This window comes from Pleuronectes platessa, chromosome 5, assembly GCF_947347685.1.
Source record: "Pleuronectes platessa chromosome 5, fPlePla1.1, whole genome shotgun sequence".
NCBI classification, from domain to species: Eukaryota; Metazoa; Chordata; class Actinopteri; order Pleuronectiformes; family Pleuronectidae; genus Pleuronectes; species Pleuronectes platessa.
The window spans coordinates 29,420,825-29,448,614 of record NC_070630.1 but is presented as its reverse complement, the minus strand read 5'-3'; the positions used below and the strand labels follow the sequence as shown (position 1 = coordinate 29,448,614).

At 40.2% G+C, this 27,790-nt stretch overlaps 1 protein-coding gene across 6 annotated transcripts in view; it reads right to left on the bottom strand.

Annotated features, from left to right (window-relative positions):
* The window catches only part of nlrx1 (NLR family member X1), a 58,844-nt gene extending 31,680 nt beyond the window's left edge, over positions 1-27,164 (bottom strand). For 4 of the 6 annotated variants that reach the window (XM_053423624.1, XM_053423626.1, XM_053423623.1 and 1 more), the window contains exons 1-3: positions 26,942-27,152; positions 15,928-15,977; positions 6,034-6,146 (exon numbers count right to left, since the gene is read on the bottom strand). In XM_053423624.1, coding sequence (XP_053279599.1) covers positions 6,034-6,146; positions 15,928-15,944 — 130 coding nt within the window. In that variant the 5' untranslated portion in view covers positions 15,945-15,977; positions 26,942-27,152. Of the gene's footprint in view, positions 1-6,033; positions 6,147-15,927; positions 15,978-26,941 lie in introns of all 6 variants that reach the window. The other 2 variants (XM_053423628.1, XM_053423627.1) reach the window with 2 other exon arrangements.
* Positions 27,165-27,790: the final 626 nt, after the last annotated feature.

Here is a 27,790-nt window from a genome sequence, read left to right as displayed (position 1 = left end):
CGCTCGTCGGACCCGCGTACAGCTGGGCCGGACGAGCGGGATGGCGGACACGCGCATTTGAGGAGGAGTAGGTTTGACATCGTAACGTAAACGATGCAGACTCGCCTTGGTAAAATAGCCTGTTAGCTAGCTTGCTACATAAAGGTATATACCTGTGCGCAGGATTCTAGAATCCATTACAAAAAATATGGTTTAAACTTTTTTATTTACGAGTTTAAAAGCGTAATGTTATCCTAGTGCCTGACAAACGCCTTTTTTAATTACAATAATTTAGTCCAAAGAAGACTGTAGTTTCGTTTGTTGATGCTACTTTCCCTGTCCTTTTTGTTAACAAGAAAATTGGATTTTTGAAATTTTATATATTTTTAGTATCAGCACTTTTCCTGTTCTTGGTTCACAGAAAAAGGAAAACTTAAATTAGATTTTTTTTGTTGCTATTATCACTTTGCCTGTCCTTGGTTTTAAATGGACAAAAACTATATTTTTCTTTGCTTTTGTGTCAACAGTACACTAATGTGCAGCAAAGTTTATTAAAATACTTTTTTTTGCATGAAGTATCGATCTTAATTGTCTTTATTTTCAGTCATCACATGCGTCTAACAACCTCAAGCTAAATTTAAAAGCTGTTGGCTAAATAAGAGCAATTGAGAATTTGTGTCATTCATAATCCGATTAGTCGATTCATCGTTTCAATAATCGATGACTATTCGACTATTAGAATAGTCGTTAGTTGCAGCCCTAATAGGGACATGTGTCTTTTAATGACAAAGAAATAAGTCTCTTGGACAGATATGCTAGACCACACAGGAAGCCCACCATTTGTGATTTGGTGGCCATTTTGGCGATATTCCACACTTTTACTTTGATGCACTTGTCGTAGAGCTTTCATCAGATCAACGTAAAATGTAGATCATCACAGCAAGATGCAGATGAAAACTGATTTAGAGATCGATTTTTCGTCACACCGTGTGACCGTCGCGTGGCGTCAAAGTTTGATTAAACGCCATCAAAACACGAGGTTCTGTATCTCGGACATACATTTTTTAATCGAGTCCAAACTAGACATGTAAGACAAAAGTCCTGGCCTGATGACATCTACAGAGGAATTATGACTTGAAATCACAGCGTCCCCTGGTGGCAACAGGAAGTGACATGTTTTATACTTTGATGAATGCTCCTGGCTGCTTTACAATATACAGCTCAAAAGAGCTCATTCAAGTCATTGGATCATGGTCAGAATTGTGACATCTCCTCAAACCTTTTAAACATTGATGTGCAGCGAAGGATGGTCCTTCGCCAAAGGACACGATGTTGTCACAACTCCACTGTGCATTGTCCTATCACTACCAAACTTCTGTCACATGATAAGAATACAAGCCTGAACAGCTCTATGTGTCAATATTTCCTCAGTGTCATAGCGCCACCTACTGATTCGCCATGAAACAGGAAATACTTTGTAAATCCACTCTGCATTATCCATCCGGCTCCGAACTACTGACCTATGATCACAATCCTGGCCTGAACAGCTCTATATAAAAATATTAGTTCAGGGTCATAGCGCCACCTACAGATCAGTGTGAAAATTAAGTTGTGGTAACATTGTCCAATTGACACAAAATTGCTCACGCTACATCAGAGCACCTACTTGAACAGATCTATATGTCTGTGCATAATAATAGTGAAGGTGCCACCTACAGGCAACAGGAAGTAAGCTTTGTTTTACAACTATCATTCGATTTACATAAAATGTTCCCAGTGTGATGTGCAATTGATTGCGTGGACCATAATGAGCAATTAGCAGGCAAGGATCGACATCGCGTGACGGACACAGAAACTGAAGCGTGAATCCTCGCCGCAGAGTGCAAAACGCATGCAACGCGGAGACGTGCGCTTGGTCATCGATCGTTTTCTCCACCGACCACAACAGGCTTCAACGTGCGGGTGCTCGGGCTTGCCAGTGCTACAACGTAGCCCTAGTTAGATAATGTATCTCTAAGGTGTTTGGGGCCAATTATCGAAACCTCTGTTTTATCTGAGTTTAATAAGAGAAAAATTGCAGGTCAACCAGGCTTTTATGTTCTTGATACATGCCTGGATTTTAGTCAATTGATCACACTGTTCAGGTTATGTTGACAAGTATAACTGGATGAAATTTGCATAGCAGTGGAAATTTACAGAGTGTGTACTGATAATGTTTCTTAGTTGAAGCATATATAATGAGAATAAAATTGGGCCTAGCAAAGAGCCCTGTGGAATACCGTGATTAACTTTGGTGGGCACAGATGACTCATCATTAATTTGCATGAATTGGAAGCAAACATTAGTGAGCAGGATACTGGGCAAGAGAGTATTCCTGACGACTTTTTATGACATGTTAAAAATTTATAAAAAGATAAATCTGACTGGCTACTAGCTTGTATGGCAGTACTATGAAAGCAATGTGGCCTGCTCAGTAGATGAGACATAATTTCCTCTATGCCATTTTAAACTAAAAACATACTGTCATAGGCAACAGTGTTAAAAGCTGTCCTATTTAAGAAAATACATACAATTTAGATGCAAGAAAAAGTATGATGAAAAACAGTAGCACCAGAATTACAAATCACAAGTTAATAATGCTTTCCTTTAAAAATACATGAATTTAGCTAACGGAAGATTAAGATTAAGATGCATTTATTTGTCCCAAACACATGCACAGACATGCAAAGGCACACTCATGCAGGTAGGGAAATTTAATCTCTGCTTTTGACCCATCTGATGCAGGACACACAGAGCAGGTAGCGACCATGTACGGCGCTCGGGGAGCAGATGTTGGGGGAGTAAGGTGCCTTGTTCAGGGGCACTAGACAGGGTAGGGAGACTCTTGGATTTTTGGACAGATGAATCCAGGTTCGTCTTTTGTTGTCTCTCCGTGGAGTCTAACCAGAGACGAACCAGAGACCTTCTCTGCCCATAGTCCAAGTTTCTGCCACTAGACCACCGCATCCATTCCTTAATGGTAATTTAGCACTTTGTTCTGACAGTCAGTCGGCTGACATTGTCTGGCTTAAAAGACTAGTAATTTTGGTGGTAATTGTCGTAGAAATGACAGGATATCCAATTAAAATGGTTGATGACATTTTCTAATGGCTGCATGTACAGGGAAAATTAGATGGCACCATGAATAGAACCCTGTGACACCCCGCACATCAGTGTAGCCCTGAAATAATGTTTCATCAGAGGATGAAACATTATTTCCAATGTAAACAGAAATGTATCTGTCTGAGAGATAAAACTTGAACCATCCAAGAACAATTCCGTATATATACCGGCACACTGTATTAGTCTACTGATGAGAATGTTATGATAATTGGTGTCAAATGTTAGCCTGACGTTGTCATACTCACAACTCTAGTCAGAATGTGAGTCTGATACCGCTCCATTGGGCTGTGAGGGGCGTGTTTCAACCGAACCAGAAAAAAAAATGCCTCGTCTCAATTGGATAGACCTATAACCAATCAGAGCAACGTAGTATGTTACGCATGTTAAGCGACGCATTGTAAATTATTTACTAATCCCGGGTTCACACCGGAAGCTGAAGCGATGCCAAAGCGACGCTTAAGCGCAGCGCCAAGCCTTAAATAACAGCTGGCTCCCATCCACTCCCATGTTAAACCTTTGTGCGGATCACACCGGAGGCTGAAGTGCCGCGCTGCGCAGAGGCTGCCTAGCGCAGTGCAGCGATCGTTTCGGCGTTGAGTCTATTTTTTGCGCTTGACACAAGCGTATCGCACCAGGATACACACTGAAAATTGATATTGATGACATATTTTAAATGATATAAATGATCAAATATGCATCCCATACTTGGAATTCCCCTTCTGATGTCCTGGAGTTTTAATTTTACCAATGACATTATTAAATGTCCCCCTCTGCCCATCCACTACAGCCACACAAGCAGTGATAAAGATAAAAAGAGAGAGGGGGGGGGGGGCTACGTATTCTCCACATAGGCTGTAGTGGAGAATACGTAATTTACCCTCGACACCCGACATTTAACGGAGCAAACTGCGGAGAAGTTCTTCAACATGGATGACATTAAATTAATAATTGAAGTGGAGAAGTACAGTGATTTGTATGATCCTCGGAACATGTTGTATAAAGACAACACCAAAAAAGACAAATGATGGGACGTTGTTGCTTAATTTTTAGAGCAACAAGTAAGTATATGCTTGAATACTACTGGATCAACGGGTGATATTATTAGCGCTGCCCGGCGGTTCAGCGTCGCTTCAGCGTATGTGTGAACAGCCAAGCGCCGGCGCGATAGGGATTAGCGCAGCGCTTTGGCGTCGCCTCCGCCTTCCCTCTTCCTCTTTCAAAATGAATGCGCTGTCGATGTCTTCTAAAACAGACTCAATGGCAGCATCTACACATCTCAGCTCTCCAGTGGCAGGCATGTTTGTTGAAAACAAATTCAACCCAAGCGCACTTTGATGACGTGGTTGATTACGTTAATGTTGATCATCTAGCCATCATCGTATAAAGCCCGCCCTGACAATCTGATTGGTCCGAACAGTTTCTGTTTGGGCATAATTTCTACCCAACGGAGCGACTCCAGACTGAACTGCCCGACCTCAAATGTTGTGGGCGGGGCTAAGTTCGTCTGGCATCCAGGCTAGTCAAATGTGGCACTGAGTTCAAGGAGCATTAAGCAATCAGCAGCTTTGGCAGACATCAATAAATCATTTGTAATTTTAAGGAGAGCTTACACTGCTCTGTGTGGTTTATGAAAACCATACCATATCACCAGCGGCTTCACTCCGATTCATAAGCTAATTAGAGCGCACCTTCGCTCTGCGCCCTCCCCTGCGGCTCTCCCCCTTTCTTCTCCAGAACTTTTTTTCAAGTTTAATTTGTATCTTGAGAATGAACCAAATCCATCAGAGTTGACTTAATCACAGGAAGGTATGTCAGTGGGCCAATCACATATAGCAAAAGATTGTCTGTATACAGTGACTCTCATTGTCCATCCCAACCCGCCATTATCCCTGCAGAAGTGTAGACGCTTTCAGTGCAATGAATAGGTGTTATATTGCTATTGCAAAGAGTAAGGGTGACAGTTGGCATCCTTTCTGTGTGCCTCTTGATCGTGAAAAATATTGAAAGAATAGTGAGTTGGTGGTAACACATGCTTGCGGAGATGAATAAAGGAGTCTAACGCAGGTGCTGAATTCATCACCAAGGACGAAAATCTTTATGACCGCAGATAAGTCCTCCTCCTCCATGCGGTGAAAGGCCTTCTCGGCAGCCAATGAAATGACTGCCTCAGGGACCAACGTAGAGTGTGAAGTATGAAATATATTGAGAAGCCTGCGAATGTTGGAAAAGGATTGACATTCATTTGTAAAACCATTTTGGTCTTCTGAAATAATAAAAAGGTTGGCAATCTAGCAGTTTTGGATTGATTTTTGCATCTAGGTTAAGCAGGGAAATTGGTTGGTAGGGTCCGCAATCAGTAAGATCTTTGTATTTTTTAAGCAGAAGTGTAATGGTTGCTTGTGAAAGAGTGGGGGGAGGGTACCCTGCGGATTTCTTACCAGGTTTCCCTGATTATCTTTCATTTCAGGGATCAGTCTTGAGGCAGGTTGTTGCTTTAACTGATGTACTAACAGCCGAGTGTTTTTGTCCTTGTCCTTGTATGTCAGGCCACAGGAATACAAACAGTTGCTGTTTGGCTTTTTGTAGATACTACATTTACTCTAATTGCAGTTTCCCCCTTTTATTTTTGAGTTCTGGTCAGGGATTGGAAACACATAGCTTATCGAGGTTGTAAATTGATTCAGTTAAATACGGTTGTCACTGCTTCTCCATTTTGTTTGAATAAGACAAATACAATTATTGCCCCTCACAAAAATGCTTTAAGACTTTCCCACAGAAGGGAATATGATACAGTATTAGATGCATTTGTCTTGATCATTGGAATTGTATTCATGAAAGCCGAAAGTTTATGGTGATTGTCAAACAGCTCTAACTTCAAACTAAGCTGTATACCTGGTCCTGAAGCGGTTGAGCAGAAGGTCCTGAAGTTAAAGCCAGGGACTTGGTAAAGGGAAACATCCAGCCTCCTCCTCCAGCTCCATACTGCCAGCATCTGGCTCAGTTGTCTGGAAGACAGCAAATCACACAAACTGGTTTAGTCAGCATTCTTTAGTAATTTAGTAAAACAAGATGGAAAGGCTTTAATCCTCCAGTCCAATTTCATAACAATGATTTGTCTCAGATGGTCATTGGGAAACAGCCGCGATTTAACCCTATGCAGGCTGCAGCAGGTATAATGACAACTAGAAAATTCCTCCTGCCGAGAAATTTCGAATGGGTGCCTTCTGCGTCCGGGTCAAAAAGAGACTTTCAGTTTTTTTGGGAAGAGAGACAGAGACCCAGAGAGAGAGAGAGAGAGAGAGACTGGCTGGTTTAAGAGAGAGAGAGAGACTGGGTGGTTGAAGAGAGTGAGGCCGAATTGATCAGTAGGTGGCGCTATCACTAACATTGCATACACACTCATAGATCTCTGGATCATGACCTGACCTCACTACGGTAAGCGTGCTGCGTCATTTCCTGTTTTCTTGCTGCTGGTGGTAGTCGCTCTGTGAATTAGCTCCGCTGCTAAACACAGCTGTTTCTCTGTAGCACTATGGCTAAAATCACCGGTCTGTAGTAAAACTCCCACACATAACAACCCATACTCTATCGTGCTTAGTGATTCTGTGTTCTGTCTGAGCTCACCCTCGTAGCTCTATAGCAGCGATGTCTTCTCTCTCTCCCTGTTGCTCTACTGCTCTCTCTTGCTCCGAGTGTCTTATGTTTACTTACTCCTCTAACTCCCTTAATAGTAGAGGTACTTGTAATAAATGTAGTGTGTTGGTAGCGATGGAGGCGAGGCTTAGCGACTTAGAAGCTCGGCTTAGCAGCTTAGAAACTCCGTTAGCTGTAGTTAGCCGGCTCCCGCTAGCCGCGGAGCCACCTAGCTTATCACGTAGCTTAGCCTTAACTAGCAGCCCCCTGACTAGTCCCGTGCAGCAGGGAGCCCAGGGCAGCTGGGTGACGACCCGGAGGGGGCATAGTGCTAGACTTAAAAAGCCCACGATTAAAGAGCCACCAGCTCACGTTTCAAATAGATTCGCTCCACTCAGCGAGGCACCCGCTGATAAACAAACTATGATTATTGGCGACTCGGTTCTGAGAAACGTCAGGTTAGCGACACCAGCGACTATAGTTAATTGTATCCCAGGGGCCAGAGCCGGCGACATCGAATCTAAACTTAAGTTAATGGCTAAAACTAAAAAAGGTAATTACAATAAAATCATAATTCAGGTCGGCAGCAACGACTCCCGGCTTCGTATGTCGGAGATCACTAAAGTGAATGTTGAGTCCGTGTGTGCTTTTACTAAAACGATTTCGGACAAAGTAGTTTTCTCTGGCCCACTCCCTAATACAACAGGTGACGACATGTTTAGCCGCATGTTATCTTTTAACCGCTGGCTGTCGAGGTGGTGTCCTGTAAACGGTGTGGGCTTTATAGATAATTGGCTAACTTTTTTGAGAAAACCTGGTCTTGTTAAGAGAGACGGCGTTCATCCCACTTGGGATGGATCAGCTCTCTTATCTAGGAATATTACTCAGTCTATAACATGACAACCCATAGTTGGGACCAGGAAGCAGTGCTAAACACTTCTCTGCGCTCCCTCTGGATCAGTCACACAACCCCATAGAGATTGTGTCTGTTCACCGTCCGATTAAATTATTGAAATTAAACAAAAACAGAGCAAGAACTCCACACAAAAATCTAATACAAATTAAAACAACCTCTGAAACAACACAGGAAACCCAGACTTTTAAATGTGGTCTATTAAACATTAGATCACTGTCAAAAAAGGCTCTTTTAGTTAATGAAATAGTCTCAGATTACAACATAGATTTATTGTCCCTTACTGAGACGTGGCTGCATCCTGATGAATATGTCAGTCTAAATGAATCTACTCCCCCCAGTCATATAAATTCACAGGTTCCCAGAGAAATTGGGCGAGGAGGTGGAGTTGCTGCCATTTTTAACTCCAGTCTATCAATTAATCCTAAACCTAAACTCAGCTACAAATCATTTGAATGTCTGGTTCTTAGTCTTCCACGCCAATCTAGGAACCACCAACAGCCAATCATATTTGCTGTAGTTTACCGTGCTCCGGTGGCTTATTCTGAGTTTTTATCAAACTTAGTCCTAAAGACCGATAAAATTATTATTGTTGGTGACTTTAATATTCATGTTGACAATAATAAAGATTGCCTTAGCGTAGCATTTATTTCAATACTAGACTCTATTGGTTTCAGTCAGTGTGTGCACAAACCTACTCATTGTTGTAACCACACACTTGACTTGGTATTATCGTACGGTGTCGGAATTGAAAATTTAACAGTACTTCCGCGCAATCCAGTTCTATCAGACCATAATTTAATAACCTTTGATTTTTCAATATCTGAATATATGCCACTAATAAAAAATTCATTTTCTAGATGTCTACCTGATAGTGCTGTAGCTAAATTTAAGGAAATAATTCCAATTACATTTAAACCCGTATTAGCAGTAGATATAAACAACAAATTCTTTAAAAACCTGAGCTCCATTGAGATCGACCACCTCGTTGATAGCTCTGCAGACTCACTACAATTAAGATTAGACTCAATAGCGCCTCTAAAAAAGAAAAATGTCAAACATAGTAAATTAGCTCCGTGGTATAACTCCCAGACAAATGAGTTATTGAAAATCTAATAGACTGGAAGAATAGTGTTAAAGAATATAAAAAGGCTCTCCACAAAGCAAGAGCCGCCTACTATTCAAAACTAATAGAAGAGAATAGAAACAACCCCAGGTTTCTCTTCAGCACTGTAGCCAGGCTGACAGAGAGTCACACCTCCACCGAACCCAGTATTCCTCGATCCCTAAATAGCAATATCTTTATGACTTTTTTTTTTTTTCTTTCAACATTAATATTCTTTATTTATTTGACAGTTGTATACAAAAATTTACATCAGCCCAAGGGCAATTTTCTTTCTTCTGCTGTCAACCTATTTCAGAATTAGGTAACTTTGTACATTCTGGGAGAGGTACAGTGCGCACATGTAGACAATAATCACAGATCAATAGAGAAAAACAAATAAATGAATAAAAACAAGCCGAATAAAAAACAACAACACGTTAGAGGGTGACTTGAGAGAGAATGGGATAGAGATCTGTGAGGCTCACTAAATCAAGACAACATTACAGGGTCATTCATTCAATACTTCCACAAAGTCTGGTCTTAGGGGTTTTACATATCTCACCCATTTGCTCCATAATTGGATGAACACAGTTTTCCGAAGACGAAGGGAGAAAGTAATCCTTTCCATAGCATAAATGTCATTTACTATATCTATCCATTCCTCTATGGTTGGGGGCTCAGGAAGCAGCCAGTGCCTTGTGAGCGCTTTTTTACAGGCGGTTATTAGAATGCCAATCATATATTTATCTGGGCGCCTTGTTTGAAAATCAACATTTCCCAAAAATAATGTTCTAAATTGCAGGGGCAGGTCAGTATTAAGAATGCTTTTTAATGCTTTGTGAATCTCTGCCCAGAAATGTTTAATCGCTGGACAGTCCCAGAATATATGCCAGTGATTTGCTTCCCGAGACCCACATTGTCTCCAACATGTGCTCTCCCCTCCAGCAAAGCGTGCTTTCTGCTTTGGTGTAATAAAGAAACGAATAACACATTTCTACCCAAATTCCCGCCACACGTTAGAGTTGGTGCATTCCCACTGGAATTTGCATACCTCCAACCAGTCCTCATTTGATATTGGGAGGCCACCTTCTCTCTCCCATTTTTCTTTAACATATTCAGCAGTGTGTTTTTTTTTTGTCATGAGGCCTTTGTAGAATCTAGAGATAACTCCTTTATTTGAATCATTTTGGTAGGCACCGAGAAATATTCTCAGTATTGGGTCTGCAAGGTCTGTTCTGTTTCTAATATTATGTTCAAAATAACTGCGTATCTGGAGGTACCTGTAAAAGTCAGATTTTTCAAGACAGTATTTTTTCCTCAGGCTTTCAAAGCCCTTTAATTGCCCCTTTTCTGTAAGGGAATAAAATGTTGTTATATCCTTTCGAATCCAAAATTTAAATCTATTGTCAATTTCATTTGGTTTGAACCCAGGATCATGAGCGCACCACTGAAGTATTTGCAGTTTATGATCTAGCTTGTATTCTCCTTTAATTGTATTCCAGATTTTTAATTGGAATTTGATCCATGGATTTTCCACATTGTCTATGAGTTTTCCCAAATTTGTATGTGCCAATACTGCGTGAATTGGAGGATCTCTCATGAGGGAGAGTTCAATGTCTTTCCATCTGGAACAAAAATTTGGGGTACATATGTTAATCAGGGGTTTCATTTGAGCAACGTAGTAATAATCCTTAAAATTAGGTAGACCCATTCCTCCTTGCTCCTTTGGGAGTTGAAGAGTTTTAAATTTAACCCTAGGTTTTTTGCCTTGCCAGATAAATCTTGAAATTATTTTATTCATTTCGGAAAATTGTATTGAGGGAATTTCTGCTGGAAGTGCTTGAAATAGGAAGAGATATCGTGGGAGAATGTTCATTTTTACAGAATCAATTCTATGGCTGAGACTGAGGAAAGAAATAGAGTTCCATCTGTGTATGTCATCTTTAATTTTTGCTAGGAGGGGTGCATAGTTTATCGCTGCCAGTGTTGAGATATTCTTCGGTAAATGTATTCCTAAGTATTTCAATGAACTCTGATCCCAGTTAAAATTGAATCTGTCTAATACTTTTTGGAGGCGTAGAATTAAAAGTCAATATTTGTGTTTTTTGCAGATTTAGTTTATATCCTGCATATCTACCAAAGCTTTCTAGTAAGTTCATTAATTCTGAAAAAGAGTTTGAGGGGGTACTTAAATAAATAAGGATATCATCGGCATATAATGCTACCTTGTGGTCCTCTCCATTTATGCCGATGCCTTTAATACTTTCCGTCTGTCTTATCCACTGTGCGAGAGGTTCTATATAGAGTGCGAACAGTAATGGGGAAATTGGGCACCCCTGTCTTGTTCCACGCTCCAATATAATGGTATCTGACAGATACCCGTTTATTTTTATACAGGCTGATGGTTTAGCATATAGCGTACGAATGCCCTTGATGAAATTGTTATGCATGCCAAATCTCTCAAGGACTTTATATAAGAAAGGCCAGCTAACTGAGTCAAAGGCTTTCTCAGCATTCAAACTAATTAGGTAAGCTTCAAGATTGTTCTGTTGGATATGACTTAATATGTGCAACGATCGCCTAATGTTATCATGGGTTTGTCTTTGTGTGATAAATCCAGTTTGGTCATTGTGTATAAGTTGAGGGAGGATGTTTTCCAGTCTTTTAGCAAGTATGGTTGTGTATAATTTATAGTCAACGTTTAACACCGAGATTGGTCTATAAGATCCACATTCCAGTTTGTCCTTTCCTTCTTTGTGGATAACGGAGATCACTGCCTCGTTCCAAGATGAGGGCATTTTGGCCTCTGTTAAGGTTGTGTTGCAGGCCCTAAGAAGACTTGGCGTTAACTCAAATCGAAATGTCTTATACCACTCTGAAGGAAGGCCATCTGGACCGGGTGATTTATTAGTTTTAAGCTTAGATATACAGTGCCTTGCATAAGTATTCACCCCCTTTGGACTTTTCTACATTTTGTCATGGTATAACCGAAGATTCAAATTTATTTCATCGTGAGTTTATGTAATGGACCAACACAAAATAGTGCATCATTTGGAAGTGGGGGGAAATATTACATGGATTTCACAATTATTTACAAATAAAAATCTGAAAAGTGTTGAGTGCATATGTATTCACCCCCTTTACTGTGAAACCCCTAACAAAGATCTGGTGCGACCAATTGCATTCACAAGTCACATTTGCAAGTCACATAATTAGTAAATAGGGTCCACCTGTCTGCAATTTAATCTCAGTATAAATACACCTGTTCTGTGACGGACTCAGAGTTTGTTGGAGATCATTACTGAACAAACAGCATCATGAAGACCAAGGAGCTCACCAAACAGGTCAGGGATAAAGTTGTGGAGAAATATGAAGCAGGGTTAGGTTATAAAAAAATATCCAGAGCTTTGAACATCTCTCTGAGCACCATAAAATCCATCATAAGAAAATGGAAAGAATATGGCACAACCGCAAACCTACCAAGAGGAGGCCGTCCACCCAAACTGAAGAGTCGGACAAGGAGAAAATTAATCAGAGAAGCAACCAGGAGGCCCATGGTTACTCTGGAGGAGTTGCAGAGATCCACAGCTGAGGTGGGAGAATCTGTCCACAGGACAACTATTAGTCGTCTACTCCACAAATCTGGCCTTTATGGAAGAGTGGCAAGAAGAAAGCCATTGTTGAAAGGGATCCATAAAAAATCCCGTTTGGAGTTTGCCAGAAGCCATGTGGGAGACACAGCAAACATGTGGAAGAAGGTGCTCTGGTCAGATGAGACCAAAATGGAACTTTTTGGCCTCAATGCAAAACGCTATGTGTGGCGAAAACCCAACACTGTCCATCACCCTGAGCACACCATCCCAACAGTGAAACATGGTGGTGGTAGCATCATGCTGTGGGGATGCTTCTCTTCAGCAGGTACAGGGAAACTGGTCAGAATAGAGGGAAAGATGGATGGAGCCAAATACAGGGAAATCCTTGAAGAAAATCTGATGCAGTCTGCAAAAGACTTGAGACTGGGGCGGAGGTTCATCTTCCAGCAGGACAATGACCCTAAACATACAGCCAGAGCTACAAAGGAATGGTTTGGATTAAAGAATGTTAATGTCTTAAAATGGCCCAGTCAAAGCCCAGACCTCAATCCAATAGAGAATCTATGGCAAGACTTGAAGATTGCGGTTCACAGACGGTCTCCATCCAATCTGACTGAGCTTCATCTTTTTTGCCAAGAAGAATGGACAAACCTTTCCATCTCTAGATGTGCAAAGCTGGTAGAGACATACCCCAAAAGACTTGCAGCTGTAATTGCAGCGAAAGGGGGTTCTACCAAGTATTGACACAGGGGGGTGAATACTTATGCACCCAACAGATGTCAACTTTTTTGTTCTCATTATTGTTTGTGTCACAATAAAATTTATTTTGCACCTCCAAAGTACTATGCATGTTTTGTTGATCAAACGGGAAAAAGTTTATTTAAGTCTATTTGAATTCCAGTTAGTAACAGTACATAATGGGAAAAAGTCCAAGGGGGGTGAATACTTATGCAAGGCACTGTACATACATACATACATAAAAAAAATTAAAAATACACTATTTATATTTAGTAGCACTTATATGGCACTTACAGATAGCACTTTGTAGTTTGGCTTTCTTGAAGCAAATTATAATTAGATTCTTGCTGTTCTGGGTTTGTACCCTCATGGTTGGTATCCCTTATTGTAAGTCGCTTGGGATAAAAGCATCAGCTAAATGAAATGAAATGTAACGAGCACATTTCTCACTAGAAAAGTGATCAAAAAGTATTGTTTTCGTAGACGGGAACTTGAGTCCCATGACATGGGCAGGGGAGCTGTTTGCCACAATGTTAAGGAACTGAAAAGAAGGCCAGTGCTTGCTGCTACACCCCAGTCTGCTGGAGAAGTGCTTAAAACTAAAATATCTGAAAATATCGGAAAAGGTCATTGAATCTGGTTACAGCAACAACATTCCAATATTCTAAAGAAGTTACAAAATTTTTTTTTTTTACATGTCCTCCAGCTATACATTAATTTACTAAGTTTTCAAAGTCTGTTTTTACTCAGACTTAGTATATACACTGATCACACTGTTCTTGTGTGTGTGGGAGAGGGAGAGAGAGATGCTTAAACTTCATTTTCACAGCGACCGCTAGGTGGCGCTTTCACTATCATGAATACACACTAATATATTTGTTCAGGTCAGGAGTCTGATGAAGTGTGTAAAATTTCGGACTGATTGCTCAAACTTCATTTTCACACTGACTACCATGTGGCGCTATCACTATTAGTGTGTATGCAGTTATAGTCTTGACTTCATCAGGACTTGACTCTGATCATGTGACAGAATTTTGGGGTTGATTGCTAAAACTTCATTTTCACACTGACCACTAGGTGGGGCTATCACTTCATACACACTAATACAGGAATCTGATGAAGAGCCAATCACATTGTCTTTCAAAATCATTGACAGTTTTTTATTTCAAGAGTTCAACAGTTCCCCCCTGAAAGACAAAGAAAAAATCTGTTTAAGTACTGTCCACAATGGGACAGTACTGACTGCACCACCTATAGTATTTATTAACACCTGTGAAGTAGCTTATAAATAGATCTCACTGTCCCCTTTTCGCCCTGTGGCCCCCCTCCCTCTGCGTGTGTGACTCACTGATTACGGCAGGTGCGACGTGAGAGAGGGAGACATCAGCCCTCTGGAGAACGTCCCGAACAAAATGCTCTAATTCAAAATCTATAACTCCTATCTGTGAAATGATAACACCATGATAATCAAGAGACTTGGACGAACAAGAACATATCTATATTATTGTTTAGAGCCAAAAATGAGGCCGTACGAGCAGTTTAGAAATGTCGTTTTCATTCAGAAGATTGTCCTCCGAAAATGTACATTGATTTCCACACTCTAGCTCTCTGCTCAAACAAATACTTGTTACTCAAAAACTATAAGTCCTATCTGGAAAATGAACACATTTTGAGAATCCCAAGAGTTTACACTACAACCATATATATATATATTTTTTTTTTTATCCGTGAGAGCTAAGAAATGGAGCCGTGGGAGCGATTTACGTTTAATTTTTTTGTTTTAATCTTTTCAGAAATATCTTCAAAAATAACAAGGGTCTCCAATGAGAGAAGGATCCGTAAATAATTCCCTCATTTCTCGTGGTGGATATAAGCACAGGTCCAAGAGATTTGAGAGTGACATGTCTGCGAAGGAAACAACCTCACCACCTAAAATATCTAAAAATCAGGTCTGAGGACCTCCGTTTGGGGATTTGAGAGCAGTTTTAGTGCACCCGGGGAACCTTAAAACGCCTATTTTTCGCACTGTCGCTCTTTTGGTATAGCGAGCTTGACTCCCATTCGCCCTGCTAGCGTTGCCTAGAGGTGCCAGCCAATAGGCGGCACCCATAATAACATGCAACACAGACAATTATGCTCCGTTACCAAACTGGGACTTATCTAATGCTGTACTGGGAAGTTCACACTGTGCCAACTTCTCCCCCTGGTTACTTTAAACTAGGGGTGGGCAACTTATCAAATATACTCTATTAATATCGCAGCCTATTCCAAGTGATATGTATTAAATGAGTATATCGCGACCATCAAGGACAAATTGTCCTGTGAATGTTTTAAGCTGCATGAATTCTCATGGAGTTTCGCTTCTCTCTTATCTCACAGAAAACAGCTCACTCCCCACCCATCCAGAAAACTCTCCTGCGCGCATGCATATTTTTGTATCAGGAGAGGAGGGGAGAGACTCAGAGAACATAGAGAGAGCGAAAGAAGGTGAAGAGTCCCAGAGATTTCACTCAAGTTCAGAGACGAATACACAGGTTTGTTCATACTCATTGTGAACGCTGAACCAATCGAACGTGAACGGTATTCACTCCAGCGAGACTACACAGCGTTATGTGGTAATCGGCGGATAGACCTCCACTTCGCTTAGCCTGTGTGTATGTCTGCTCGTCTCTGTCACTCTTCTAAGCGGTCAGCGGTGTTGTTTTTTTTTGGATAGTTTTGTTACAAAGGCCCAACAATTGATTATTGTTTCAAATCAGCTACATCAATACATCATAGTTGTGAAGGACCATTTTATCACCAACCTGCATAGTGAGCTCATCCTTCTGTTCTGCTCTGTCAGTCCGGGAGCAATCTGTGAAGAGAAGTTAGCAAACCAAGTCAGGCAACTAGTACAAATGGGATCTTATGGTATCCTGTGGCTGATTTAACCACTAGTAGTTAAGATTTGGTTTCAGCATTGGGTCTCTGTTTTGTTTTAGTCTCACGGTTGTATAGGGCCGGGGTTCTCAACCTTTTTTCAGTGATGTACCCCCGTTACCAGCGCAAAGCATTTTTGGTTGAAAGAAAGTTGTAATACACAGTGCTGTGCCATTAGTGTCTGATTTAATAAACTTTGTAACAATACACTTTCAAATTTAAAAATCCATCTATGTCCATATTATTGCTCATTCGTAGGGGTCTCTCAAACTATTTGGATATAAAAATATAATAAAATAACTAAAGACTTATTGAAAAATAAATAATTATCTCAATTATAAATAAAGATTTACGTACATAAAAATAATTATCAACTTAAAGTGACCTCTTTTGGGATCATTATAAAGATATGTTCTCAAACTGAACTCGTTAACTTAATTATACATAAACACTTCTTCATAAAAAATAAATCATTAACTTAATTTGATGACCTGAAAGTTTCATCTTAAAAAACTCAGGTGGCTTACCAACATTACTTTCATGTTTTATCTGAAAAAACACAAAGTGTAAATAACCCAATCTATGTTATTGTTAATATTGTTGATGTGTCTTTGTTATTTTATTGTGAAATATTCTCTCTTTTTACGGTCAGACAATTTCATTTCCGTTTTTGTGTTACATGCTTTTATTTTGAAAGTCTTCCGGTAGAGACGCAGACTTCCTGTTATGAATCTGTTACTTCACAATGGAAAGTTTTATGTTTTAGCGACCCTCCGAAGAGGCAAAAGCTCTCAAGGCTCAAATAAACATGAAAACATCAGTTAAAGTCTTGACCATCTTTCGGGGGATATGCTACACAAAGCCTTGGGTGGGTGGCAACTCGTGGAAGTAAATCCCATTAAAACATATTCTTGTGAATACTGACGGAATTTTGCCGGCTCTGGTTTCGCCTTCTTTGACACTTGTTCGTTCGTGTTTTCAACAGCATTGCTGCTACGCTTCCAACCGCGACTCCATTGTTTGAGTTTTCCAGGCGGCAGTGATGACAGGTGGCATGTGCCACAGTGTTAATTTCGTTGACGAAAACTATGACAAAAAATATTCGTTAACAAGCTTTTTTCCATGACGCAGATGAGACGAAGACGTAACGAAAACGGATCTTTGAAAATAAAAACTATGACTAAATCTATTTCAACTTTCGTTGACGAGACGAGACGAAAATGTTGGTGGTTGACTAAGTCACAATAATTTTTTTAAACATCGTCGTATCAGGCCGTCATGAAGTATCAGGAGCGGGCGAGTGAGTGTGTGTGTCTGTGTGTGTGTGTTTGTGTGCACCCCAGATAGCGCACCGGTCCCGAGGCTCCACCCCCCGCCCCGCTCACTCGCTCAGAGACAAGATGAGAGCTCGTTCAAGTGAAGAAGCCGCTCACTGACTCACCGGCTGCTTCTTAACTATGGAAACAGTGAAAACACAGAGTTTCTCTGGTCTCAGCTGCTCAGAGATCAGCGCCGCAGCTTCTTGATCAGAGCAGAAGCTGCAGTTGGTTTGTACCGAGCCTCCGTTTCTGTGTCCGCCTCCAGTCTGACCTGCTCTCACGTTTTGTTTTCACATTTAAAACTAAATATATATTTTAAGCTATTAGGCTGCAGCTATATGTTTTTATTTATTTCAAAATAGGGTACTTCTTATTTCATACATTTCCCACAAATACGAGGAGGGCTCAAATAGCCCTACAAAGTTCTGTGTTTAATTTATTTCAAAGTAGCCCGACACTTGACTGTGTATTTTCTTCTCTTCATAAGCGTTCTGTGTTTTCCTTTGTTGTAACAGGTACAAATAGCAATAAAATGTCAAGAGTTTTCTTTATTGTCGTTCTATAATTTCGAAAAAGCAACAAACTATAGTTTAGTATAGTATAACTTTATATTAAACTTTATTAGCTTTGTTATCAAACATGTTTTGCGGCTTCAGACAAATTTTATTTGGGGGAAGAGGGGGCAAAATTACTCTTTTGCAAGTAAAGGTTGCCGACCCCTGCTATAGACGTATGCTGGTAGGGATATCTAATGGACAACTTAAGTACCGTAAGCTAGACTATTATGCAGTTTTAGACACAACACAGGGTCCCTGGGCCTGAGAAGGGAAGAAAAGGAGTTAAATGTGGCTACTAAATGTGACTAAAACTAGACTAAAATGTTACAGACACTCATCAAGACCCCAATGAACCATATCAACTTGTGGTAAAATGGGCATAATATGTCCCCTTTAAGTATCTAACCAACATGAAGGCTCATGAAGGAAATTGTGAAGAGATCGTGGCAGTTTTTATTTTACAATTTTACAAGCAGATCATTGAGAACATGATTCAGTTTGTGGATGGCTTATTCCATCAGATCTCTGATTATCCAACGATTTGGTTGAGATAACAATTTGTCAGCAACTACTAGATAGAAGGTGATGTGAATTACTATATTTCCAGGAGATGATTTCAATTTCCTCAAGAGCACCACTGAATTAAGAGTTCATGGTGACCCAAAAATCTCCCAGGCTGGTATCGAGCTAAGGACAGGACGGAAGTAGAGAGCAACAGAGGGTATGGATGAAGCCAAGCCATTTTAAGAGACAATTGTTTGTACAATTTGGATGATTACACACAAGTGAAAACATCAGTAGGCTTATTTTAATTCAATTCCTGCCAATAGATTGCTTTCACCTAAATCTTTCTTTAAAATATCACACGAACCAAGATGTTATTAGGATTATCACCAGAAGTGGCTAAGCTAGCGGACATTAGCATTTCTGACGGTCCCTGAATGCACCTCATCGGAAGATATCAGTAGATATTAAGGCTTTAAAACACAGTATGAATAACGCGTTTTGGGTCAAATATAAATGCCGGGGCTTGCGGACACTTGGATGACACTTCAGGAGCAGAATGGAGACATTTTTTATAATTTTTTCACGTCTGAATATAATTGCCCAATATCTCCAGATGCATTGACATTTGGCTGCAACACTGCTGCAACTCCAGCAGTGTTTTGTGAACTCAAACACTTCACCCACCCCTCCATCGGCATATTGGAGAGTAGAAAATGAGTGAATTGTAATTTTTGGTCGAACTATATCTTTAAGCTGAAAGCTCTGGCTCCGACTCTACCTTTATAGACTTTGGGAATGATAAGTAAGCATGAATTTTGGGAGCGCAGTTCTCTAGTGGGGTGCTATGGAACTATGAGCTCTTTAAGGTATGATGGTGTCCTATTATTAAGGGCCATGTAGGGAGAATATTACATCATATTCTGAATTTAACAGGGGAACCAGTGCAGTGAAGCTAATACAGGTGAAATGTGATCTCTTTTCCTGGTTCTTTTCAGGACATGTATTGCAGCATTTTTGACAAGCTGCTGAGTTTTTAACGACTTACTGCTGAAGCCTGATAATAAGAAAGTACAATAATCAAGTCTGGATGTAACAAATGCGTGGACTAGTATTTCTGCATCTTTTTGAGAAAGGACATGTCGGATTTTTGAGATGTTACGCAAGTGAAAGAAGGCGTCCTAGAAATTTGTTTTAAGTGAGAATCAAAGGACAAATCAGGAGCAAAGATAACTCCCAAATTCTTAAAGGTTTCACTGAAAGCAAGTGCAATGTCATCTAGAATGCCTAAATATACATAATGTATCTCCAAAGGTGTTTAGGGAAAAGTATTTGGACCTCTGTTTTATCTGATATTAGTAAGACCTAATTGCGTGTCCTCCAGGTTTTGATGTCCTCGAAACAAGTTTAGTTAATTGATTAAATTGTTCTGGTTTTATTCAGAATTAAAACATGCTCACTCGGGAGCACAGTTAACTACAGCTAATTGGATTTGCTATTGTGTTTTCCTGGGTGGGTGTGGCAAACTAAGAGCAAGACTTTCAAATGAGTTATAGCTAGACTTGATAGATGGATAGACTGGAGTTAAAAAAAGAAGCAACTCCACCTCCTCGGCCAAAGTCTGTGGGATGTAGATTAAGTTTAGGCTGACATATTCTTCAGGATGCCGCCAGGTCTCAGTGAGGGACAATAAATAAATCAATACTGTGATCCGAGACTAATTCAATTAAAAAAAACATTTAAATATCCACATTTAATTATCTTGCTTTGTTGTTGCAAAGGTAGTTAATTATTCATTTATAGGGGACATATTATGCCCATTTTACCAGTTGATATGGTTCCTTGGGGTCTTAATGAAATGTCTGTAACATATTATGGTCAAAATACCACAAGGAAAACTTTAAACAGCACCTTTTTACCCTGTCTAAAACAGCCCTCCTCAAATTGACCTGTTTTGAGTACCTCACCAGCGTACGAACGTTTTGTAGCTGGGAAAGTTGCGACGCAGACGTGAGGTGGCGAACTGAAGCAGATTATTTAACCACTTCATCATTAACATTAAAACCAACAGCTTAGTTTTGCTTGTGCGACATATCTGTTCCACGAGCTTTTTAATCAAAAAATATATAAAACAACTTACAGCAAATTACGTTCAGATTCGATTTAACAGCGGAGTTACAGAGCAGAGTCATTAATAGTTTTTAATAATATCTTATAACACTGTGCGTGTATCATCAAATCGCTGCAGTGAACGTGACTGTGCCATCAGGCGCACAGAGTGTACAGAGCGCACAGGAGATCACTTACAAGGAATTAAGAAAACTTTCCGAATAATATCCCAGAGTGGAGGTAAGGATCCACAGATGTGAGGGAATCTGTATACCTGTTTATTTATTTATTTGTTTATTTAGAAGGATCCCCATTAGCTCTACCCTAAGACAGAGCTACTTTTAGTGGGGTCCACATTTAAGACATACATACAGATATCAAACATTTTAAAACAAACATTAAATACCAATATCAAACATTAAATACCAATATCAATTAGGGATTGGCGTTCGATTGAATTGTCTTCGTCGATCGTCGGGAGAGTTAATGACGAATTTTCGATTAATCATTAATATATTTCAAGTTCAAAAATTCACTATTTATAAGCTATATTAAAATGCAGTGAAAAAAAAAGCGTGTTTCCTCATTGAGATCTTTATTACAAGATGAACAAAATATGCGCTGCCGTAATCTTAAGCAGCGGAGCCGACAGCTAGAAGCCGGTGCTACTAAACACAACTGACCCTCGTTTTTTTTTCCTCCAAAATAAAATAATAATATAAAAAAACATAATGTTAAACAACAATTACAAATATATAATACTTAGGTCTGACAGGTTTTGCCAAATGTAACTCAAAACTATCAAACAAGGTACCGAGTCGAGAAAGCTTCATAAAAATAACCAGTAACTCACATACAACTTCAGCACCAGCCTATGGATTTGTGTTGAGAAAGATGAGCATGATAACATGCTCTGGGGTCAGACGCGAACGCAGCCTGGTGACCGTCAGTCCAGCCGCCGAAAAAACCCGCTCTGAGGGGACTGACGTCGCCCTGATTCACAGGTAGCTCCGTGCTAACTTCGCTAGCCTGGCCGCGGCTCCGGTGTTTGCGCTCCCCTCGTCCGTGTCAGAAAACGCAGGCTCCTCGTCTCCCCCAGTCTCTGGGATAGCTTCGCAGTATTGGCAGTGAACCAAGTCATTTTTTAACTCAAAATGGTCCCACGCAACACTTCGCCGTGACCTCTTCATGTTTACTTTGGAAATGGAACTACACGGTAACTCGCAGCCAGTCGCAGGTAACTGAGTAGGACTGTGGCGTTTTTTTCAAACACTGCCCCCCGTGGTCAAATGTTTAATTAGCGAATTTATCGATGAAAAAATAATTTCATCGACGAAATTCTTAATGATCAATTAATCGATCGTCGATTAATTATGCCCATCCCTAATATCAATACAATAAACTGCCGTGACAGTGGTGCGGGGTTCTGCGTGATGTGTGCATTTGAATTCAATGATGAGGAAGATCAGAGGGTTCAGCGATGTCTGATCTCACACAGTGTGTTATCCACAGCAGCAGCAGAGTATCAGTGTATTTTCTGTATTAGTGACATCACTGCTGTCCCATAAAATCGTTCTCCACCTCACTAACAAATACCTCTATGTCAGTGTCAGGAAATTTTGCTTCCTCCTTCTCATCGCTTGATGCCGAGACTCCATCAGGACTCACGGTGGAAACCCATTGGTCAGCTGCATAATTTAATATTCATGCCTAGGGTCTCTGAATTCTAAAACATTGAATAGTCACTTCAGCTGGTGTCCTGTCCCCTGTCACCAGACCCTGAAACAGCACCACAGGAGCTGCATTTGGAACTGATAGATCTTCAGTCTGACTCCGTCCTAAAGGAGAAGTTCAACTCTGTTAAACTGAATGACTTTTATGCTTCACTTAACACAGCCAAGTTTCAAAACCTCCGGAGGACTGCACTGAAGATGCTGACTTTGTTTGGCTCGACTTATGTGTGTGAGCAGACATTCAGGGTCATGAACGACAACAAAACCTGTCAAAGATCATAGTTAACGGATCAGCACCTCAGATCTATCCTGAGAATTGCTAAATAACTCCAGACTTGGATGCACTGGCAAAAATGGGAGATCAACAACACTGTTCCCACTGAAACTGAAAGTGATGATGTTTTGCTGCAAAGAGGTTGGAGCCAAATCTCCGACACACAGCCCCCTGCTTTAACCTGTTAATGTAGATAATAAAGAAGTTCAAGTGAGGTAATTGGTTTGGGCACAGGCCTCAGATGTTTTCATGATGTTTGATCAGTCACGTTACGACATGTTTTTGAATTGTTCATGTTCGTGAAATTTGTTTAATGACCTTGCAAATAAATACTTTGCTACCTGTAAAGGCCAAATCCTTTCATGTAATGATTTTTACATGCCATTAATATTAGTTCACACAAACACTCCATCCATCTGTTCCTGGACGGCCCCTCTGTCAAATTTTAGAACCCATTGTGGCCCGCAAGTCAAAAAATTTGCCCACCCCTGCCATAGACTTTATACGTGACACGCACAACCAGGACATCAGGGTTAAAGTGACGGAACGATCCGCATGTCAAATCAGTGTGGAGAGCACTGACCACTGTCATTCACCAGTGTTGTAGACTGATTTTTTAATTAAAAACCTTATTGTATAATTTACGGCACACTTGTAATACCAGCAACAGCCTATAATACTTTTAAAGCACTTGCTAGATAAAAACGGAGTTCCTGTTTTTCTGACAGATTTTATTAATTGATGAAAAAGCAGCTATGTCCAACAATATAGAAAAATGTGGATGTGATACATTGAAATTGTGAATTAAATACTGCTGAATCGTAATCAAATTGTGAGGTTAGTGAAGATGCACACCTCTAGGCACAATCATACCTTAAGTGACTCATAATACCATATCACACCACTTGAGTGAAAGAATTCAGGCTAACTTGTTGTCCCTAAAGTCTCTGAACATGGATTAGGAGCTATCTATCAAGCTCCTCTCCTGTGGAATCATTTCCCAGTTTCTCCTTTTTGTTTTTTGGGGGTAGTGTTTCCTTTCTCTTGCTGAGGGATTAGGGCAGAGGATGTGACACATTGTTAAGCCCTATGAGATTAATTGTAATATCTGAATATGGGCTACACAAATAAAATTTGATTGATTGGAAAGACCCTGAGTTCAAAGAGCCATTTACAATGTCTAGAATGTGAGGACCAATGGTGAGGAGAACCTCCTTCAAAAGGTGGAGTCTACAAAATGTCCAAGGGGCAGGCAGAGGTTTTCCTGCCATAGATTAATGCAATTTGAGTGTTGTGGGGAAATTTGGATGAAAACTGAGAAATAACCAATGTATGGGCTTTGGATAGGTTTAACTATTCTCCTAGACCAGGGGTCGGCAACCCGCGGCTCTTCAGCCCCTCTGCAGTGGCTCCCTGTAAAGTGTTGTGCATATTTTTCGCGAACAGTGAACTTAATGAATCATATGATTAAAGTGAGTGAACGTCACGTTCACGTTCATTTTTTAAATCATCATCGTATCAGGCCGTCATGAAATACCAGGAGCGGGCAAATATATGTGTGTGTGTGTGTGTGTGTGTGTCCGCTGTCTGGGATCACACACGCTCCCCACCCCACTCACACGCTTAGAGACACAGTGAGATTAGAGCTTGTTCACATGAAGCAGCCGCTTAGTGAATGACTGGCTGCTTCTTAACAGTGGAAACAGTGAAAACACAGAGTTTCTCTGGTCACAGCTGCTCAGAGATCAGCGCCGCAGCTTCTTGATCAGAGCAGAAGCTGCAGGTGGTTTGTACCGAGCTTCAGTTTCTGTGTCCACCTCCAGTCTGACCTGCTCTCACGTTTTGTTTTAATTTTTCTTCAACTAAAATATGCGTCACATCCTATTACGTCCCGGCACTTTTCCCTGCAGGTCAGACCCCCGGCCTCGGTAAACTAACCATGGATAAATCCCCAAAAAGAAAAGTCTGGGAGGAAAATAGAGAGTTTAATTCTGCGCGGACAAATTAATTTGCTTTCACTGCCAACGATGCTGGCTTACATGTATGCTTGATATGTGGCGAGGAATTAGCAAACAATTTTTTTTTTAATGTTTAAAGACATTTCCAGAGCAAGCACACAGCATCTGTTGAAAAGTACCAAGCTGGAGATGAGCCAAAAAAGCATTGTTCTGTGTTTCATTTATTTCAAAGTAGGCCTACACATGTATTTTTTTCTCCTCTTCATAAGAGTTGGATTTTTTCATATTTTGTAACAGGCAATTTTTTTTTACCTGTTACAGTTTTTTTTATTGATGTTCTATAATTTAATAAATGCTTATAATTAGTTTTTATATATATTGTATAACTATATATATAACTTTATAACCTGTGTTATCAAATATGTTTTGCGGCTCCAGACAGATTTAATTTGGGGGAAGAGGGGGCAAAATGGCTCTTTCGATAGTATAGGTTGCCTACCCCTGTCCTAGACATAGGAGGTCCCACGAGAGATTAGCTGTTAATCGATGATCTAATGGAATTGAGTTCTAAGGGGCACCAACAATAAGGTTGATAGTTCTAAACAGATTCCTAGAGTTGTGGTAGAGGTCAAAGTGGAGAAATAGTTTGCTCTTGCAATCCTTAACTATGGAATTGTAATTTCTCATGCAATTACTCTTATGCATTTTATTTTTTTGGGCTGCAACACTGTTTACCCCTAAAACTCTAAAAGTGTTTAGCGGACTCAAAGTCTTCACCCACCGCTCCATCATCATAGTGGTGAGTAGATAATTGGTGAATTTTCATTTTTGGGTTAACTATCCTTTCAAGCCAGACCCACCCCTAAATTTGGACTGCGCCCGTATTCAGACCTTAATGGTAAATGTTGAGGCGGCCCAGAGCAGCTGACAAGAGTGACTTTATTGATAATTTTTTCACCCTCTAAAGACAAGTGTTCCAGTATCAGAGACCTACCTGAGTAGAGGATATCAGTCTTTACAAACCCTCTTGTTTGTCTAAATTTGATTGAGAATAAAAATAGCTTCTTCCATAATTAGTATAGACCCCAAATCTCCAGGCTGTGACCATTTAGTCCTCTTTCCGAATATTTTTTGAGACACTGCGACTAAATTTTAAAGGTAGGAGCACGAGTGCTTGGATTTGACAGAGCCGCCTCACAATTCTCTGTTCTTGACAATGATTAATTTACAGAAAAACGGTTACTGATCCGGACATTTTAAATGTATTATCTAGGGGCAGCAGTGCTCCATCGGATTCACCAAATATATTGACCTGCTGAGCACGAATGCATGGCACACCATTTATTTTAGTTCAAGCTGTCTTTTGCGTAGACATATCGCACATGTTGATGGCGATACATTGGTGCAGCACTAGTGTTCATTGTTTAAATGTAGAATGAGGGCAGGAGTGTGAGGAGGACACCAAGATTCGGGACTCAGACACGTTACAAACCAACCGCTACTTCTGCTCTGATCCTGAATGGGTGCTGCTAAACCTTTATTGGATGGTCTGTCATTTCCTGCCTCTTTCACAATAGCAAACGATCCTCTCTCATCTCTGTGTCACTGTCTGTTTGTTGACTGTGTGTATGAGTTTAAACTCACTTTGACCTCACTCCTTAACACAGACACACCACCTTAATGTTAGGCCGTTGCGACCAAGGAGTATATTAATTTTTATGGAAGAAATAGTACTAATGGAAGATTTTTATTATAAATTATTTTTATTTCCAATCAAAGTTAGAAAAATAGGATTGATTTTTGTTTTGGGCAGTAGAATATTCCATAACCACACAGTTTAAGCACTTCATTGTGTTTGTATGAGTACTTTATGATCAAGCTTCTTTGATGACAGCGATTTTCATGCTTTTTGTATACAAGTATAGTTTAAAATATATGAATTGCAAAACTACAAAGTTAATAAACTACTTATGGAAGAAGGTTACTATCCGAGTAGATAATATCAGACTCCTCAAAGGTTTAGTGAGAATTCTATTTATGACATTTTATGACTTTTTCTCTGCGAAAACAATCCAATCTTTTTTCATAAGATGCATTTTGCATCAACCGGAAGTAGTCCTTTTCTTATTCTATCTCTAAATCCGACTCATAGTTCATTGAAATTTCGGGGATCGGGGAACGATTTCATATCGCCATATAAGGGAGGTATCGGATACTGGAACACTTGTCTTTAAAGGATGTGCCAATTACCTTTAAAGTCGCTCTTGTCAACTGCCCTAAACCGCGTATACCATAAAGGTCTGAATACGGTGGCACTCCAAATTCAGAGGCTGCTGGCTTGACTGGGCCACAACTGCAGTTGTGGCCCGGGTACTAACAAACCACGACTCGTTTGTCCATGCAGCGTGTAACAGTGTCAGTGTAAACAATGTGAAAAGGTCTTACCGTGCTATGCCCACGTTTCAGTCAGGTAAACGCACTGTGTGCTGCCTGCACTATAGCTCCTAAAGTTGTTTGTGAACCCACTGTGAGCGCAGTGTGCAATACACAGCCCTCTCTTCTATTTTTATTCGCTGTTTCAGAGGAAGGAAACTCACGGGCGAAGCTTTCAGAATAAAATCGTTTTCAAACATGTCCTGACGGTGTATCCTATGTGTGTGACATCGCCTTTCATCTGGAGATGTTTGTTATCCTATAGTTTCATTTTTGTGTCTGTCCTGTGTTAGAGGCGTCATCACCCCCCACTCACACTCCTGCTGTGCGCTCACATCGGATTATTTCTTTTAATCTGAAATGGGTAGGCGACAGGAAGTGTTTTACATATGTATGTTTGGTGAAAGATAATTTGCTGAGAACAGCGTGCGGAGCACATAGAAAATCCGCAGTTTAACCCCAGCTGGTGTGGGCGCCCACATCTGTTAACATGTGCGCGGAAATGAAAAGCATCCGTTCCTTGGCACATTCCCTTTCATTAGTAAGTCTCTATAGTTGCAGTGAAAAAGTCAAAAATATTATCCTTCCCTAACCACTATAACTTGACCAACGGAAAATGTCACAAAATCAATGAAAGATTTGAGGGAGATGCTGGAAGATGTCTTCCATTAAATTCGACAATATGAAAACATTTTTTTAATAAATTTATTAACTTATTAACTATTAAGATAATGCAACTGCAATATGATTCAATATTAGTGGTACAGATAATATTTGCATCCCAATTAAATTTTTTACTGGAAAAACTATTAAAATCATGCAATTTTGATATTGCACCTGGCCAAGTTGCACTTTTGCTAA